We start from the raw sequence: 17,858 nt of genomic DNA on the forward strand, positions 1-17,858 counted from the left end.
AGAAGGGGAAATGAAAATCCCATCCCAACCCCCCGGCGTGGAAGCGTCCAAGCTACCAAAGATTTGACTCCCAGCATCTGTACAAGAAGAGGCTGTGCTGTGTACTGCAGGAGTCTCACTACCTTCACTTCTGGGACTCCCCAAAACTTGTCCCTGGAAATGAGAGCTAGTGGAGCAGCTGGGACTGTATGAGGCTCCTCAAGCCAGCTCAGGGGCAAAGAACACTCTTCGATCTTGGGAACAACAATGCTGTGACAGTTATCTCCTAAGTCACCCCATAAAATCTTTGGCCCTCCTGGAACTTTAGAGACCTCTGGGGTCTTGCAGACCGCTGCGTTCTCGAGGCAGGGGAGTTGCTTTTGCTGCATTCAGTCCATTCTCTGGCTTAAAGACCTTGAAAAACAGACCCGAAGAGACTGTCTAGAGATCTCACGAAAAGTAGGCAATGGTGACAAGTGAGTTTGCGGAGACTGGAGTTGGAGAACTGAACTAGCATTAAGATCCTCTCTAGGTTCTGCGTAAAATTAGGAAGAGGGAAACTGGCACCCCTTCCCCTCCCTCTCCAACGCATCAAGAAACCAGGAGGCGAGGCTCTGGGGGCTGCTTTTATGGGGACGACCTGACAGAGGGCATGGTCCGTACAAAACCAGGAACAATACATACATATATATATTATATACAGAGACGGGGTCCTCCAAGGGCGGGGCAGGAGCGCTGCCGTCAGAACCGGAAGTGCATCAAAGACCCACCCACCCGGCTCCGCCCCCTCCATCTGCCTGGGTGAAGTGCAAGGGGCCGGGCACTGTGACAGCCAGCTTTCTGGGGACTTGGGGCACGTCTGGGGGCGGAAGAAGGGGGCAAGAAATACTGACTGATGGTATGGTCTATTTACAGGGAACTAGGAGAAGCCAAGAAGGTTAGAACTGGGTTATTTTAAAAAATGAACAGAAACCTAGGCTTGGGGCAGGGGTGGTGTGTGGAAGTGGCAAAATGAGATGGATTTTGAAAGGGGAGGGTACCTGAGGGGGTCTCACCTCCCTTGGTCCAAGCCCCAATTTGGGGTTAAAGTGGGTAAACTAAGTCAATTTCACTTAGAAAGCAGGCTGACAGCAAGCAGCCCTGGTCTCCAAAAAGATGAGTAGTAAAATTTTGCCCTCCAGTGAAAACATTGGAAAACAGTGGGGGAGTGGAGGCGGGGAGGCTGAGTCTCTTCGCTGTTAATACAAGGCTTCCAGGTGTGGCCCTGGGCAGGGCCTAGCTCCCCAGTGAGAGCTCTGTAGGCACACCCCTAAGCTGACCTCCCTCCCTCCTGGCATTCCTAGGCTAGACCAAGGAAACCTGAATCCCAGAGTGGCCTCGGGGCAGTTCCAGGAGGTGGCTATGGCTATTTGGCACCTGGGAAGAGGGGAGGCACAAGGAGAAGTTGAGGGCTGTTGCCCTTCCTAGGAAAGGGGAGCTGGATTCCAGGTGTTCTGGACTCATCCTTTTCCCTACTCCCACTCTCCTTCCCCCCTGAAGGATACATAAGAAATCAGTGCAGGACCAGGCCCAGCCTCTCAAGGGTGGGCTTTATCCCTCCTGGAATGGGAAGCAGGGGTGGGAGATGTTGAGGCAAGCCCTCCAAGCAGGAGGCCAGAATGCAACAGACAGCACGATGATAGGGAAGAGGAAAGGGCCAAGAATGGAGAATCTCAAGTCAAGAGGTCCAGGGGCCACGTGGACCCCGTGGGCAGGGAGCAGCCTCCAAGTGGTGAGATGCCGGGAGAACCCCAGCTCCACTCCGGTCCAGAGACACAGGCTGGAGGTTGTAAAGTCTGGCAGTTTGGTCTGCAGGTCCTTGTGTCCATCCACCACCCAGGCCAGCTCTCAGCTTCTCTCGGCCTCTGTGCCTCAGCCCCATAGGACAAGGAGGCCACTCTTCCAGCCACCATTGTCTGCCCTGGCCACCCTCAAGGGGCCTGTGATCTGGGCCCTCTGGTCCCTGAAGCTGGGGGAGGTGGGGTGGAGGAAGAAGGGAAGTCGGGGCACCTGTCCCCAGGCTGGTTAGGGATGGGGTGGGGATTGAGGACAGGGGGTGAGGATAATGGGAGGGGATTATTATTGTCCGGTCAAGGAGTGATTCCTGTTAAGTAGAATTGGAATTCCTCAGTGTTTGCAGGTTTCCTTCCAGTTCTGAGATCTAGAAAAACAAAGAGAGGGGGCCGTTAGGCCTGGCGTGGACCACTCACCCCACACCAGGCTGTGACCCCAAGTTCCCAGCCAGCAACGCAATCCTTCCCAAATAGCAACAACAGACTATTGGATTTTGGCTTCCATTCTGTTCCCTCCCGGGGCGGGGAGGGGGGGAACTACCTTGTCTAGGAGCTTGTCCATTTCCTCCTTCCTAGCCAGCTCTGACTCCTCCAGTACCCGACGCTGGGCAGTCTCTTTTTTCAGGAACTCGATCTCCCTGGAGACAGGCAAGGAACAGATGGTGGGTTAGGGTGTAGGGGTGACTTCAGTCCAAGGAGAAGCAGGTTTCCCCAAGGCCTCTAGGGCCTGGATCAGGTATTCAGCCATTCCAGTCCAGGTAGCCCACCACGGTGCCCTCAGAAGTTAGTCTGTGCTCATTGTCTCCCTACTCAGCTGGAGGAAGGCTGGGGGTGGTAACTACCACTGAAGGCCTCTCTCTCTACCTGCCTGGGCCCACACCCAAAGCCCCTGACACATACTTTTGCTGGTAGTCCTTGATGAGACGTTTGGCCTTGCTGTACTTGCGTTCCAGGGCCTGATACTGGGCCTGAGTCTCTCGCAGGTGCTCATCCACAGCCTGACACAGGCTCTGGGCCTCACCCCAGTAGCCCTCCAGCTTCTCCATGCGTTCTTTATTCTCCTCCACGCTCTGCTGCAGCTGGGCCTTCTCCATCCGCCAGCGCCCTTTCTCCTGCTCCAGACTCTGCAACTGTTGAGAAAAAGAGCAGCCCAGGGTTGGAGGGGACCAGAGTGAGCCCTAGAGCCCAGTCTCTAGGGATTCCTGAGCCTGTGGAGCCTAATGACCCCCAACTACTAACTCCAAAGCTGACTTAGAGTTCTCCCTGGGGTGTGTATGTGTGTGTATGTGTGACAAGCAGGCACCCATGAGTCACTCGTTAGCAACCTCTGCCTTATCCAGAAGGTGCCTCAGGGGTAGGGAGATGATAGATATGAAGAGTCCTCACCAGGACCCTCCGAAGCCCTGGTTTGCTTCTTGAACAATCCAGCCCCTTTCCAGCTTCCAGGTGTCCTGTATCCCTGACAGCTCAGTCTGCATTCTTCTCTCCTTATCATTCAAGACAGGGCATCACCTCCCACACCACCTCTATGAGAAGAGCCTCAAGGAGCTCCGGGCAGATCTTGCACCTAATTATGAGCCCTACCTCCCAGCCTTTCACAGACACCACACCCAAATAGGACCCTCCCCCTTCCCAAGCCTGCTCTTCGGACTTGCTTTCCTGGTGGAAGGTGCCACTGTATCCTAGCAGACCCAGTACTCAGTTTCCTGTTCCGGGTTGTCCTATTTTACTTGCTGCAAACACCTCATGCTTTCTAACCCTGGATAGCTCAGGCCTGCCTGCAGACCGGCAGGCTTGCCATAGGGCCTTTCCAAGTACTGTTCCTTCTGCTAGGAATGCCCCATCACCCCTCCCTTGTACACCTGCTGTGTATCACTTTCCAGAGAAGTCTGCTGGGACTCCAGTAGGGCAGTATCCCCTGCCCTCACAACTGCATGGGGTCTTCCTGATCTAGGGGTTCAGTAATCCTTTTCCTACACAGCCCATCGGGTAGCAACAAGAGCCAACGGTGGGCAGACTCTGAGACACACAGGGACAAGGATCAGCTCTGCTTTTGCTCATAACTGTGCCTGAAGTGGCGCTAGCTGCCCAGAAGTTACTTTAGATGTCTGTCAATTGAATGCCTCTTTGCTTGCTGAGCCTGAAACCACCTGTGACCCACCCTCTGCTTCATGCCCCGAAAACACCCTCAAAAATGCAGTCTCAACTTGCCCTTCCTTCCCTCCCTTGGCCTGTACTCTGACTTGCCCTGGCGAACTCTGCCTGGGCCTCTAACAGGTTTATCCGTATCTGAGTCCTCCTTACCCTCCAGCCCTCCCATTTCCTAGGTGGCGAACTTCCAAATAAATTCTAGGGGTCACAGCTCCATGCCTGTAGAACCAAGGCTGCAGTTCTTAGGGAGTGAGGTCTATACAATGCCATTTCAAGCTTTTCCACCATCCAGCTGCCTCTCATCTTTCTCCACAGGGTCAGCTACTATATCCTGGCAGGCCTCCTCCCCAAGCCAACCTGCAAGCTCCCGCCCATTTCCTTTCTCTGCCCCAGACACCCCTCCCCTGCCCTCCTCTATCAACGTGGGAGAGAACACACGAACGCCTGCTGCACTGTATCCTCATGGCCCTCGGGGACCGCTTTCTCCTACTACTCCGGAAACCCAGTGGGAGCTGGGCCTCCTTCAGTATACTGAATCTGTGTGTCTCCAGCGCCTGGGTGTGTGGGTACCCAGTGTGCCTGTAAGCATCTGGCATGCATGTACAGTAGCCATGTGCGGCACCAGCTGGTGCCGTTGGCACCAGCACGCGTGCTGTTGGCCCAGGTGAAAATGTGTTTATCCTCTGACAATCTTCCTGGGCCAGGCAGCCTGAATGGTGGTCACGGTCACGTGTTTCTGTGACCTCTAGGGCACAGTAGGTCTACCTACCCAGCCCAGTGCCCCTAGCAGCACTGATCACGGGTATCTGAAAAGCATGTCTGTGCAGACAAGAGTGTGTAGGTGTCTGGGTGAATGGGTCTGTGGGTTCAGGCTGGCATGTGTCACTATGTACACCTCTGTGTACTTTAGGTCATCAAAAACCTCTATGTTAACCCTAGGCCTGTGCAGAGTAGATGTGTGCTGAAAATCAACAGACACCAAGACTTCTGAGACTTGGTTTATCAACATGGGATTGCTGACACTCTGACTTCTGACTGAGCGCTGACCCTGTACCAGGCTGCAGATTTCCACGTATCGTCTCCTTGGGTTTCTTACCTACATAGCTTTATGATGCCGCCAGCACTGCTTTCATACCACACCTTACATACAAGGGGATGGAGACCCAATGGATAAATAGGGGAAGAGATGGGCCAGTGCTCTCGGGCTCTTAATCCTGATAGCCCTGGCCTCACAGTAGCCCATGGTAGAATGCTGTGTGTTGGGGTGAGTGGGGGAGCCTGTGTGAAGGCAGGGCTCCTTCCTCCAGCCCTTGGCCCAGCTCTTCAACATGCACCCACATGCACACGTACATGCAGGCCCTCACCTTTCGCTTCAGCTGCTGGATTTCCGCTTCAGTGACGGCATGCTTGATCTGGAGCTGCAGACACAGGGTGGCACTCAGTTCCCAGGGCCGGCTACCCACCTGCCTTCACCCACTTGCCCCAGGGGCCCTCTTCCAACCTCCTTGAACTTGTGCACCAGCTTTTCGGGTTCCATCTCCACGGGGGACAATGCATCCTCATTCTCTGCTAGTTCGAACACCTCGATGGCCATTTCACCTCCTGGGAACGTGGGGCTCAGTTCTTCATCCTCATCAGTGGCATACTCTCCTGTCTGTGAGGGGATGCAGGCAATGTGGATCCATCTACTCTACCTCCCTCAGCAACCCTGTTGCCAGCAGCAAGCACCATGCTCATGTAGGTCTGGGAGTTAGCGAGGGGAGTCAGCGAGGGGAGTCTCCATGGCCAGGCTAGGTGCACTCCAAGATTAAAGAAATGTCCACTACTGTTTTTCCCGAAACAGGGCTTCCTTGAGGACTTGTCCTTTCCCCAAGTTCTCTAGATTTCTGCCCTGCCCCCAGAGTAAGGACTCAGAGGAAACTGTTTTCCTTTTAGTTACAGGGAGACCTTCTCAAGACAGATCGTGGGAGTCCTCCATTTGGCCAGGGGCTCTCTGAAAGGGGGTAGGGGGGTCCTGCTTCTCTCTCAGACCATAAGCTCCCCTGGGGTTTGGGTTTTTTTGTTTTGTATTTAACCAGGCCTGGAAAAAGTAGAGGCAAAGGACGGCACCGCTTCATCTAGCCACCAGAGGGCACTCATGTCCCTACCTCCTCATCATCCTCTCCATACTGGGCGTATCTCTGCTCCATCATCTCCCGCTGCCATCTCTCCTGCTCCAAGGTCTGCTGAATTAGCTGGGCCACTTCACTCTGTTCTCCAGGCCGCTCCCGGCCAATCATGAACCTGCAGGGACACCAGAGTCATCTGTCATCCTGGCGTCATCCCAGCCTGTCTAAAGCTGGGAATGCCACTGTCCTTGTGGTGTTCCCTCCCTGCAAACCTAGGCCCTCCCAGGGGAGATGAACTAAGAGTCTGAGTCCAGAGGCTGTGGAATTAATAATGAATAGGGGAGCTGGGGCTCTCACAGGGCTGCTTCCCAGAAGAGGCAGGAAGACCTGCTAGTCTTCCTGGCCAGCTGTGGAAAGGGGGTGTCAGCCAAACTCTGGGCTGGGCTACAGGCAACATGAGTTCAGGGGCTCTCAGTACAGGAGCTTTTCCCACCAAAGAGAAAACAATAACAAAACAACAAATAAACAAACCACCCCCCCCAAAAAAAAACACACAACAATACAAAAAAGCAAGAGAGTGGCCAAAATGAGCCATCCTAGGGGACAGGGCCTAGGCCATAGAGGTGTGCTTTGGGTGTGTGCCAAGCGCCTGGTCAGGAAGGGGCAGGATGATGGCAACTGCAGATTAGCATGGAGAGGAAACAGTGGGACTTCCAGGCACCAGCTCCCCCCCCTCCCCACACCCACATCCTGCTTCTCTCCAGCACCCTATCCTGGGGGCAGTGCCCCTCTAGAAATGGGGCAGGGAGTGGTCCCCAGGTGTCCTGCCAGAGGTACACAATAGATTTCTGCTCAACCCAATGGAGCAGCTTTACTAACAGGACATGGGGTGGCCCAGAGAGAACATAAACCTCTAGGTGGGAGAGCCTAGTTTGGTTAGCAGTCATTCTGCATAGCCTGGCTTTTCAATAGGTGAGGCAGAGATAGGAGCAGGGATGGAGAATGAGCCAAGAGGAGAGAACATGGAGGCACGTGAGCCTGGAAGCCTGAGTCCCAGTGGTGAGCAGTAGCCAGGGATCCAGGGATGGGAGGGCAGGCCAGGGGCTGCAGGTACACTTCTCCCAGGCAGGGAACTAGGGCCCTGAGTGGACTAGCTTCCCGCCTGTTCCCTTCCTCGGCTCTCACCGCACTCGGCCCTTGGTGTTCCTGAGCACAGAGGCTGCAAAGCTCTGGGTCACTCCCACCAGGCTTGTTCCATCCACCTCCACCAGAAGATCGTTCACTTGGATCCTAGGGAAAGGGACATTTGTTAGGGGGTCATGAGAGGATCAGGAGCTGGGTCAAAGGTGGACCCTTCCCACCAGAAACTCAACGCTTAGTCCCAAGGTTCCAGGATAAAATACACGAGAACAGAGAGAGCCAGGCAATACAGATGCCGTTATCCAGGACCGTGAAAGGTGGCGGGCACACTTGATGTAACAATCATACGTATTCTTGTTTCTTCAGTCACACTCAACAAGGTGATGCGCCATCCACAGAGCTCATTTCTACACATGACATGCGCCACCACCCAGTGTCTTCCCAGATGCCTGAGACCCAAGCATGCCCCTCACGCTCACACACCCATCCACAGCCACAAAGCTGCATGTTCCAATGCAATCCAGCTGGCCCCTCACATAGAAGAGGAAGACGGGGTGGTAGCTTAGCCTGTGAGGGGATACAGAAGATGGGGGAAGACTTGGGTGCCTTCTTCCTTCACTTCCACTTCTGGGGAGGTTTTGAGCTTCTCAGAGCTTCAAGTGGAAATGGAGAGAATGCCCGATAGAAAGCTTTTCTCCCTTATAGTGCACATTTTCACGTGGGCACTAGCCCATGATGACACACACGCCTGCTTTGCTGGCAAACAGGCGACAGTGGCCAAGCTCTGGAAAGGGGAAGGGAGCGCCAGAAAGGATACCATCCTTTCTGTTCCTGTTGCCCTCCTGCCACTTATGCCACAGCAGATAAAAGCCCTTTGAATTGGGCACCCATGCTTCTAACAACATGACCCTACTAGTAACCCAGCCCTCACCACTCATCTCTGTCACATGGAGGGCGTGTGGGTGTCAACCCTTCACAGCTTTCCTGAGGGAAAGCCTTACACTTCTCACTTCCTCCCCCTGTAACACAACAGAATATCTGGCAGAGAAGGGCATGGATACCAGAGCTCTAGTGCCCCTCAAGATCCTTCTGGCGTACGGAAGCCCAGTCCTCTGGCCACAAATGTTCCACGCAGGTACATGCCCACGCACATATAATGAGTGGCCCATTAGGCCATAACTAGCCTAATCCTATCCATACTGATCCCTGCTATCTCCAGCCCTGCCACTGGTTCCCAGACTTAGAAACCCTTCCACCCAGGCTGGGGGATATAGCTCAGTTGGTAGAGTGCTGGCCTTGAACGCATGAGGCCCTGGGTTCACAAGGAAACTTTTTATTTTTGTCTTTTTAAGACAGGGCCTCACTGTGTAGTCCTGGCTGTCCTGGAACTCAGAGATCCACCTGCCTCTGCCTCCCGAGTGCTGGGGTTAAAGGCGTGCGCCACCACAGCTGGATTTTTTTACATATTCACTTGACCTTGTAGTTCCTGCGTGGCCTTCAGCTCTCGTTTTTAATATTACTTCCTCCAAGACGCCCACCCATCAGAGTGGCCAGGCCTTCTTACTTTGTGCCTTCATAGAGTCTTCTCCATTTGGCCAGTTTCTCTGTTCTGTCTGGTATCTGTCTACTTTTAATACGCTGCTTGTTTTCTGAGGGCAATGCCCTCTACACTGACTGCCAGGGCCTGGCAACAACCCAGTGAGAGTCAGGCCCTGCCTATTTGTTAAGGGAAAGAAATGAGAAGCCTTATTCCAGACACGCAGCCCGTGTTCTTCCTGTTAGAGCCAACGCACACCCTAGGCCGGTACTCACGGTGCTAGGTACAGCCTAGCTTCACACCCCTCCCCCCGCACCCAGAGAATGTGTGGGGTCCTGGGGAGGGCTCCCATCTGTTCATGGCTGTCACCCCAAAGCCTGGCACAGCACCTGCGCAGCAGCGCTCCTTGAACATCCAAAGATACACAGAACACACACACAGGCCTCCCAGCCCCACCCCAAGTGGTGGCTGCTGAAAGAGACTTGGGGGAAAAGAGTGAAATGAGTGGTACCTGCCGTCGCGATGGGCTGCGCCACCCTCAGTTACAGTCTTGACGAAGATGCCCAACTTCTCCAGGCCCATGTCGGCTCCTGCCCCCATGCCAATGATGCTGATGCCCAGGCCCTCAGAGTCTGTAAGGTAGAAGGGGGGAAGCCATAGTTGGCAGGGATCCTCTATCCTATATAACTACTCCAAGGACATCTTCCTTTCTGAGGTAAGTCCTAAAGCTCAGGAATCATCCCATAATAGGGAAAGAGCCATGGTTCTACCCACCTCCCTTTTGCCAGGCTAACTCAGAGGGGTTATTCCTGCCCTTTGCCCTAGCCAATGAGTGGACGGGCAGCAGGGTGTGTGAGGGCGGCTGGGGTGCGGCAGGCTATTGTGTATACAGATAAGGGTGTGTGGTTGGGATGGGTACTGAGCCAGGACTTAGCCTAAGCCTTTTGGTCTCTCTTCAATTAGTCCCAACTGTGCTCAGAGCTTCACTGACCAAACACAGATACCCACTGTCTAGCTACACCTGCCCTTCCTGTCCCATGGACCTCCAACATCCAAACACATGACCTTCCCCAGGAACACTCCCTGAGGACAGGTGCCCCTAGCCACCAGAGGTCACAAAGCATCTAGATTCCTTTCCCAGTTCTAGGCTCCCCTAAGTCAAGTAACCACCAGGCACTGTTGATTGTTCCCGCCCACTGAGTCCACTTTCACTATGCTACTGCTGAGCCCGCTACAGGAGTCCATTCCCCCCATGACCCCTCCCTGTACCCATGTCACCGTGATCTTCCTTTTCCTTCTTCCCTTTCTTTTTCTTTCTCTTGCCTCCCCCAAAAAGATTTCTCTGTGTAGCCCTGGCTGTCCTGGAACTCACTCTGTAGACCAGTCTGGCCTAGAACTCAGAGATCCGCCTGCCTCTGCCTCCCAAATTCATGTGCCACCAAGGCCCATCCATTGCAGTCTTTCTAGAATAGCTCTCCCAGTCCGTACAATATTCCCAGTCCCTCTCAGAGATGACCAAGCTATGCTCTCACCACAGTCCATGCTACCCTGGACACACATTGATCCTATGCTGGATGTAGCTCTCTGTTCGACCTCACACTTTCCAAATGGCTCCTCTTTAGAGCTCAGCTCACACATCACTCCCGTGAGGACCTTTTAGCGTGGCAAGGCCCCATCAAATGCAGCCTCTCTTCCCTCCCAGCTCATAGGATGGCACATAAGGCTGAAGTTAGAGGAACCATCTTCCCAGGAGCCTGCTTTTACCTGCCCCTGTACCTCCCACAGAGCCCAGCACCACAGACACAGTACTTAGGAGATGTGTCTACCCCATATCATTCCTTGGCAATACACTGGAGACACCAGTGGCTGTGGGTCCTGAAGAGGAATGCCAAGAAAGGCGAGCAGGGGCTGGAGTCAAGAAGTCCAGCACGTGGGTACCCACAAGGATGGTCAAACAGAAGTTAGCCCCACAGAAGACCCCAATGTGCCCCTTAGATTGGCCTGGCCTCTCACCCTTCTCCAGCTCCACAGGAAACAGCTCCAGCCTCTCCACGCGCTTCTCTAGCTCGTACTCTGCAGAGGCTGCCATGGGATCCACATCCTCATTGCGCCGGTCATAGTCCTCGTTGGAATAGGTGCTGAATACCTGGGAAGGAGCAACTCTCAGGGGCCGGTAAGAGGACAAGAGCACAGCTGGCAGGAGGAGGCCCTTGGGCCAGCTGAGTTGCCTGAGGCCCTATGTCCTTCCTGCCAGAGGCCCTTCTCTTACACCAATCTCTCAAGGAATCTAGCTTTCAGCAAAACGGCTTCCTAGTTCTCGAGCCCAGGGGCAAGAAAGCAAAAGATCCATTCCATATGGTAGAGCCTGTGTAGTACTGGGTGGACACTCCTGGGGAGACTGCAAGGTATGGGAATCCAGTACCAGGATAGAGAAAAAGAAAGGGACAAGATCTAAGAGCCAAACAGCTGAGGGTGGACACAAAGACAGAGCCATACACAGAGGAGGAACAGGCTGAACAGAAGACAGGAAGAGGAGGAGGGGAGGAAGGATGGAGAAAACACTGGAGGATGCCAGATGGGGAGGGGGATGGGAGAGGGAAGGAAGGAGGAAAGAGGCAGAGGCACCAGGACCCTTCCCTGCCTAGCTGCTCAAGTGGATGGGCCATAGAGGGGAAGCAGAGGGGATCCCCCTGCTGCCACAGAGAAGGGAAGGCTGCTAACTCCCAGACAGGCCTCGGGTAGTAGGAGTCTGGGAGAAATCTGAACCCCTATGGCCCTCCCACATGCCAGAACTGTGTCTTTAAAGAACCCCTACCTACAGGCACCAGGCATAGGTTCCAAGACTGGTGCCCTAAAGGGAACAAGGATCATGGGTAATGGCAGTCTTTCTGCCCTTGTGTGTAGTATTCCCTCCCCTCTGCTAACTGTCCTTCTAGGTGTCTAATTCTGACCTCTTCATAGACCAGTGAAGAGGAGACAGGGCTTTGTGGGTACCTGATGCTGGACGCAGGAAGGATGTCTGCAAGGTATTTAATAAGCAACATTAGAGAAACCATGGCTTTTTCATTCATTCATTCATTCATTCATTCATTCATTCATTCATTCCTTTTGGCTTTACTGCTAGCTGTGACAGGTTGTCATCACTTGAAGTCAAGTCAGAGCAGGAGGGGTAGAGACAACTCTGTCAGCTGGATGGGCCAGAAGGAACCAGAGGAAGATACTGTCTCTAGCAAGAGCCATGCCAGGGCCTCCTCTGCTCCAGGCACAGGCTTATATCCCTGGTGGGCAGCGTTACTCCTGTGTGCCAGCTTTTGTTGGTGCTTGCTGAATGTCATGCCAAACCTCCAGGCCCAGCAGTGGTATGCTGCCCTGGTGGGAGGTAGAGAGGATTTTTTACAGGACCAGCCAGAAGCACAGCTGGGGTTTCTGTGCACCGAGCTCAATGCCCTTAACTCTATAGTATCAGACATTCAGGATCAGGCCCTTAATACTCAGCCAGCTACTGGGCGGTGGCCAGTAGACTGTTCTCCAACATCTGGCCAGCTGGATTCCACATATAATCCACGCAAGGTTGCAAGGGGTTGATTAGCTAGTAGTAGGGCAGGGTGGCATTTGATTCAAGATGGGCTGTAGTTGGTGGGTCACTGGTGACTTAGTCCCCATTGCAAAGGTGTCCCAAGCTTTAGGACGAGTGGCATACACCTGGATCAACAAACTGACCTTGCCCTACTTCCTAAGCCCTCTCCTGGTCAACCGAACCCATTCCCACTTCCCATCACACACACTCCACTTTGACTCCCAAAACACCCCTCAGGCCTGATTTGGGCCTTGTCTTCTGCCTATGACCTGTTCACCTTTTGCATCCTGCCCCCTGCAAGAATCCCAGGCAGGTCTCAGGCTCAGAGGCCTCAGACCACCAGTCACCCCTATCAGAAGGCCCTGCGCTCAGCTACCTCCTCAGCCGACAGTGTGGAATTGTATTCTCTGTCCTGAACAGACACCCCCACCTCCATAATGCTGACAATTGGGTCAGTGAGGGGCAGAAAACCTTGGCTTCAGAATCCGTGCAGCAGTGGTGGAGGAGAAGAGCCTGTGGCTCTGGGCCAGGGTGGGGAGGAGAAAGGCCCCAGTAAGGCCAAAAGTCAGACACTGGGAGCCTCTGCACTGCCTTGGCTCTTACGCCGGCGGCCAGCTTGCCTCAGAGTCACCAGGGAGTCTGAAGCACTGTTCCACATCATGTGCTATTTTTTACCAAAAAAATCAGGGTAAGGCATCAGATATAGACAGAGGCCCAGACCACACTCCCTAGCTCTCTGAGGGCATGGGACTGCTCAAAAAAAAAAAAAAAAAAAAAAAAAAAAAAACCCATCGGGATGGGGCATCTGCCCCTGACACCCTCCCAGCAGCCTCCAGTCCTTCCTGGGTCCCACTGCCTTTACAGGGAACAGGGCATGGAGGAGTCTTCCAAAAACCCCAGGCAGAGAGAGGAGGGGAGGGGTTGGTTGGCCACCCTTAACCTTTTAGACCTCTGCTTGCCTGGGTGAAAGGAGGAGGCGGAGGATGACAGAAACTTGGGTAGCTTTAGTGTGCAGGAGTAGCTATGGAAACCACAAGCAAACACATGGGGTTTGGCTGGGGAGGGCAAGGAGGGACAGGGGCCAGGCCAGGCCAGGCCAGGTGCTAGGCACAGCAGAGCAAGTGTTGGGAAGAAAAGCCCATCAAAGCTCGGACGAGCCAGCTGAGCTCACAGAGCAGTGGGAAATGGGAGTGGTCTCCTGGTCTTAATTCTCCCCAGGGGACATCTTTTCTCAACCACCACTACTCAGAAGATCTCAAAGCACTGACAGGCACAGTTCACAAACCAATCACCAATAGTGGTGTTAGAGAAAGGGGGGCCTGAAACCCACCAAAAGCAAACCCCCATCCTCTTTTAAAGTACCCAGAGCCTATGGAAAGGGGAGGAATTCCCAAGGCTATAGGCATGTTAAGTCTGGCAGGAGCCTTAGAGGAACTTCCAGACCCACCACCCTCTTCCTGTGGGGCCTGCAGAAAGCCTACTCCTTCAAGGGCCACATAAGATGCCTCTTTCCTGTGCAACCTTGGATGTGGGAAGCTGGCCCAACACAGACCCTAAGGTAGAGTCTTCCCCCAACCCAGACACATGGCCACGGCCCAGCTCATCCTCGGTCTGCTTCCTTCTTTCACTTCTGCAAAGTTGGGGTGGGGGAACTGGCCGGGAAGAAGGGCTGCAGGCCTCTGTAGCTTTGCTCCCCTCTCTCTCACCCCAGACAGGGGCAGCCTCACACATCGAGGAGCAGGAAGTGTCCCTAAGTTCCCCACCTTTCTCTTCCTGACAGTAGGGCATGTGGAGGCACAGTATCCCGAGGACATGTCCCACACCCCTTCAGGCCCGCCAACTCCCAGCCTCTGGCAGCCTCTGGCAGCAAGAATGTTTGGGGGAGGAAGAGAGAGCAGGTGTCCCCGAGTAGGCGTGGGACAGGGAGGGATGCTGGAAGGGGCTAGGAACCTGAGGGCAGGTTGCAGCAGGCCACCTTCACAAACACAGACCTGAAAGCCTTCCCACTCTGACAAACAGCTGGAAGTTCCCCACGCCTCCCTCATTGTGGGAACTTCTGGGAACCCGGCTGGGTGGCAGGGGCTGACTCAGCCTGCCAAACACGGATGTCTGGGCGGGGGCGACCACTAGCACGTGGCAGGCGCAACACGGGGGGCCCGAGGGGGTGGGGAGGGGAGCTCACTCACTTGGATCGGAGCGGTACTGAAATGGATCTTTCGGCTCGGGGCTGGGTCCTCTTCCTCTGAGAGCCCAGGAATCTCCACACACCCTGACTCCGGCTCGTAGGGAGGCTCAGCGTCCTCCTCATCTTCTTCATCGTCCTCCTCCAGGGCACTGCCCCCAGAGTCCTCCCCGAGTCCACTGTAAGCGCTCACGTCCACCAAGTCCGCTTCCGAGAAGTCCTCCTTCTTGGACTCATCCACCTCCTCAGGTGCCACGTCCGGGGCCCGGCCATTGTCCACCCCCCTCTCTGGCGTCGATACCGACACCGCCTCCTCCTCAGGGACCGATTCGGCCTTGGGCTCCTCGGGTGCAGGGCTGGCTGTGGTGGCCGAGGTACTGCCATTCTCCAAGGCTGCATGGACGGTTACCTCGGCCTGGATCACTTCCCCTGGAGCCGACTCGGCCTCAGACTCCCCACTTTCCTCAACCTCCACCGGCTTGATCTTGCGCACCTCCCGCGGCTTAGGGGGCGGCCGGGCAGGGGCCACTCGGTGTTGCGGGGGTGGCTGCCCTCCGGGGCCACGCTCCTTCTCGGTCGCGGCATCCCCCGACGGGGCGGGAGGCGGCGGCGGCGGCTGGAACACCCGGGACCGCTTACTGACCAGCTTGGAGTTGACCTGGGGCGCCCCCGCGGCCCGGGGGGGCCCGGGCGCACGGTGAAGGCCGGTCCTCGAGTCGGCTTTCTCGAAGACCGCACTGAGCTGGCTGACCGTCGGCGACACGGCGTCAGCATCCAGCTTGTCCAGCGCCTCGGTGCTGCCGTTAAAGCGCACCACGACGTCCAGCTTCCGGTCCTGCAGGCCGGCGCGCTCCTGCCTCAGCAGCCGCCGCGCCGCGGCCTCCTTGTCGCCAGCCGAGGCCGCGGGGACGCTCCGTTCGAACAGCTTCCGCGTCTCCTGCAGCCGGGACGGCGGGTGCGGCGGCGGAGCGGGCTGCGCGGAGGGCGCGGGCTTGGAGTCGAAGCGGCTCACGCGCTCCGACACGCTGGTGCCCAGCTTGAGCAGGGCGCTGTGGTCCACGTTCTCGTTCAGGCTGCTGGCCCGCGGCAGGGACAGGCGCACGCCGCGGTCGGACGCCCGGGGGGCCTCGGCCATGCCTGCGCCGCCGCCGCCCGCCTCGCCCGGCGGCCCCGCGGTGGTGCCCATCTGCAGGAACATACTTTTGATACGGTGGACGTTGGAGCCATATTTCTTATGGTGGGCCGCCTTGGGTGCCTCGTCGGGCCCGGGAGCATCCGGAGGCTTCAGAGCCTGGATGCCCGCTTCGTAGGCGCTGCGGTGCGGGGAGGCGCTCCGGAGGGGACCCCCGGGCCCCCGAGGCTCCGTCTTCATCATGGTGGGGGGAGCCGGGTTCGCATCCCCCCGCTCCCCGTTTCCCCCCTCCAGCAGGCGGCTGGCCAAGTCGGGACCACCGCCCCCTCCCCCCCCAAAGAAAGAAATCCCGAAAGGCCTTCTGTGGAGTCCCCCAGAAACCAAGCTGCCAAAAAAAAAAAAAAAAAACAGTTAACCCCGCTTTAAAAAATAAAAATAAAAATCCCCGAGCGCCCTGTGTGGGTCGCCTCCCCCAACCAAGCTGCCAACGACAGCCGGCCCCCCCTTCCAAAGCCCAAGCGGCCTGACGCGGTCTCCCCCACCCACACCGAGGCGGCGGAGGGGTCTGGAGCCGCTGGGACCGCGCGCCCAGCCCGCGAAGCAGCGGCCGCGGCGCCGGCTCACATCCTCCGAGGCGGTGTCACCGGGGCTGGCGGCGAGGGCGCCCCCTACTCCGGCCGGGGGCCTCGGCGCTCCCGGCGCCCGGCATCCCCGCGCCCGCGCCCGCTCCGCCGACCCGGGCCGCTCCGCCGCGCCTCCCTCCCTCCCTCCCTCCCCCCCGCGCCCCGAGCCTCGGTCTTTTCTCTAGCTCTGCCCGAACCGCGGCTGCCGGAGACCGAGCGGCTGCCCTTCTTGCCGCCGCCGCTGGGGGACTGGCACCGCTGGGTCCTAAAGGGATCGGATTTCCGGGGCCGGAGCCCGTGAGCCCTCCCCTTCCCTTCCCTTCCACCCCGTGGCCTCGTCTCTCCTGCTCATGCTTGGCGGGCGGCCCCTTCCGCGGCTCCTCGGACCTTGGCTGTTCTTCTTCAACCCTCCCATCCCAAACGCGGCGGCTTTTCACAACCCACAGAGGCGTACCCTCATTTAACCCTGGGGGCGGGGAGCCACCCAGCCCGGGCAGTCTCCCTTCTCCTCCTGCGAAGTGTAGGGGGTTCAGTGCGGAGGGCCTCCCCCGACCCGAATCGTTTTCTTAAAGGTCCTTAGAGTGTTCGGGGCTGTCAGCGTCGAGACCGTTGGGTGCTGCTAGGTCAAAGCGCGTATGTTTAGCTCCCTCCCAAACTTGGCGAAGGGGAATCTCAGAGGCCGGACCTGGGATTTCTGCTTAACAACTCCCCTTGGGGAATTTCCCCTCACCTTTCAGGATGTGAAACTTGGGCCCAGCGATATTGGCCGATGCTGTAGGGAGGAGAAATGAAGACAGGGGTGTTGGGGGGCGGGGGGAGTGGGGCACCTCACCCAACAGCAGGAGATTTTTCCTTTGGAGTCCTCACTTGTTCCTCACCTGCCCAGTGTTTTTTTCCAGGCTTGGGGAAGGGTGTCGAATCCTGGCCTTCATCCTCTGCCACAGGACTATCTCTCAAACAGGAAGGGCTGGGATGACTACCCTAGGGCCACGGGCCAAGGTTCTACCTTGGGTCTCTCTCTGTCTCTGTCTCTCTCTCATCTCTGGCACGTGGGTGTCTGCGCGTCCTACGAATCCCTTCTTGAAAGCTCAGCTTCGAGCTGGAGGGTGGCGGTGGGTGCAGCACACCTTTAATCCCCGCACTCGGGAGGCAGATGCAGGAGGATCTCTGAGTTCGAGGCCAGCCTGGTCTACGAAGCAAGTCCAGGACAGCCAAGGCTACACAGAGAAACCCTGATTCAAAAAAATAAAAAAAAGAAAGAAAGAAAAAGAAAATTCAGCTTCTTTAGAGCTCCCTTCATTCCTCACATACAGAACAAGGGCCCTGGTGTTGCCCATTATCCCTCCCTGGTTGCCTGGAACCTAGCGAGGATCCATCCAAGAGTCAGGTAGGTCTAGATGTGACGCTCTCGTCGGTAGATCCCAGGAACTGATGAATAGAGTGGACGCTAGGACCCAGAGAACAACCCAGGCACAAAGCCTCCCCCTCCCCTCCCCAGCTGCTTCCTGCATCTCAGGCCTTCCTGCGGCCTCTGCCTCCTCCCCCGCCCTCTTCCCCTCCATCCTCTTCCTCCTCTTCCCGTTTTCCCCACTCTCTC

At 56.3% G+C, this 17,858-nt stretch overlaps 1 protein-coding gene across 1 annotated transcript; it reads right to left on the minus strand.

The window, feature by feature from the left end:
* Positions 1–592: 592 nt before the first annotated feature.
* Ppp1r9b (protein phosphatase 1 regulatory subunit 9B) lies at positions 593–16,293 on the minus strand. Its single transcript, XM_021641623.2, has 10 exons — positions 14,511–16,293; positions 10,761–10,893; positions 9,259–9,379; positions 7,256–7,360; positions 6,110–6,245; positions 5,464–5,616; positions 5,327–5,380; positions 2,712–2,941; positions 2,353–2,449; positions 593–2,179 (listed from the first exon to the last, which is right to left on the minus strand). The coding sequence occupies exons 1-10, from the start codon at positions 15,879–15,881 to the stop codon at positions 2,126–2,128; spliced, it is 2,454 nt and encodes an 817-aa protein (XP_021497298.1). The 5' UTR covers positions 15,882–16,293; the 3' UTR covers positions 593–2,125.
* Between the last annotated feature and the right edge of the window lie 1,565 nt (positions 16,294–17,858).

Source organism: Meriones unguiculatus, chromosome 7, assembly GCF_030254825.1.
Source record: "Meriones unguiculatus strain TT.TT164.6M chromosome 7, Bangor_MerUng_6.1, whole genome shotgun sequence".
Taxonomy (NCBI): Eukaryota; Metazoa; Chordata; class Mammalia; order Rodentia; family Muridae; genus Meriones; species Meriones unguiculatus.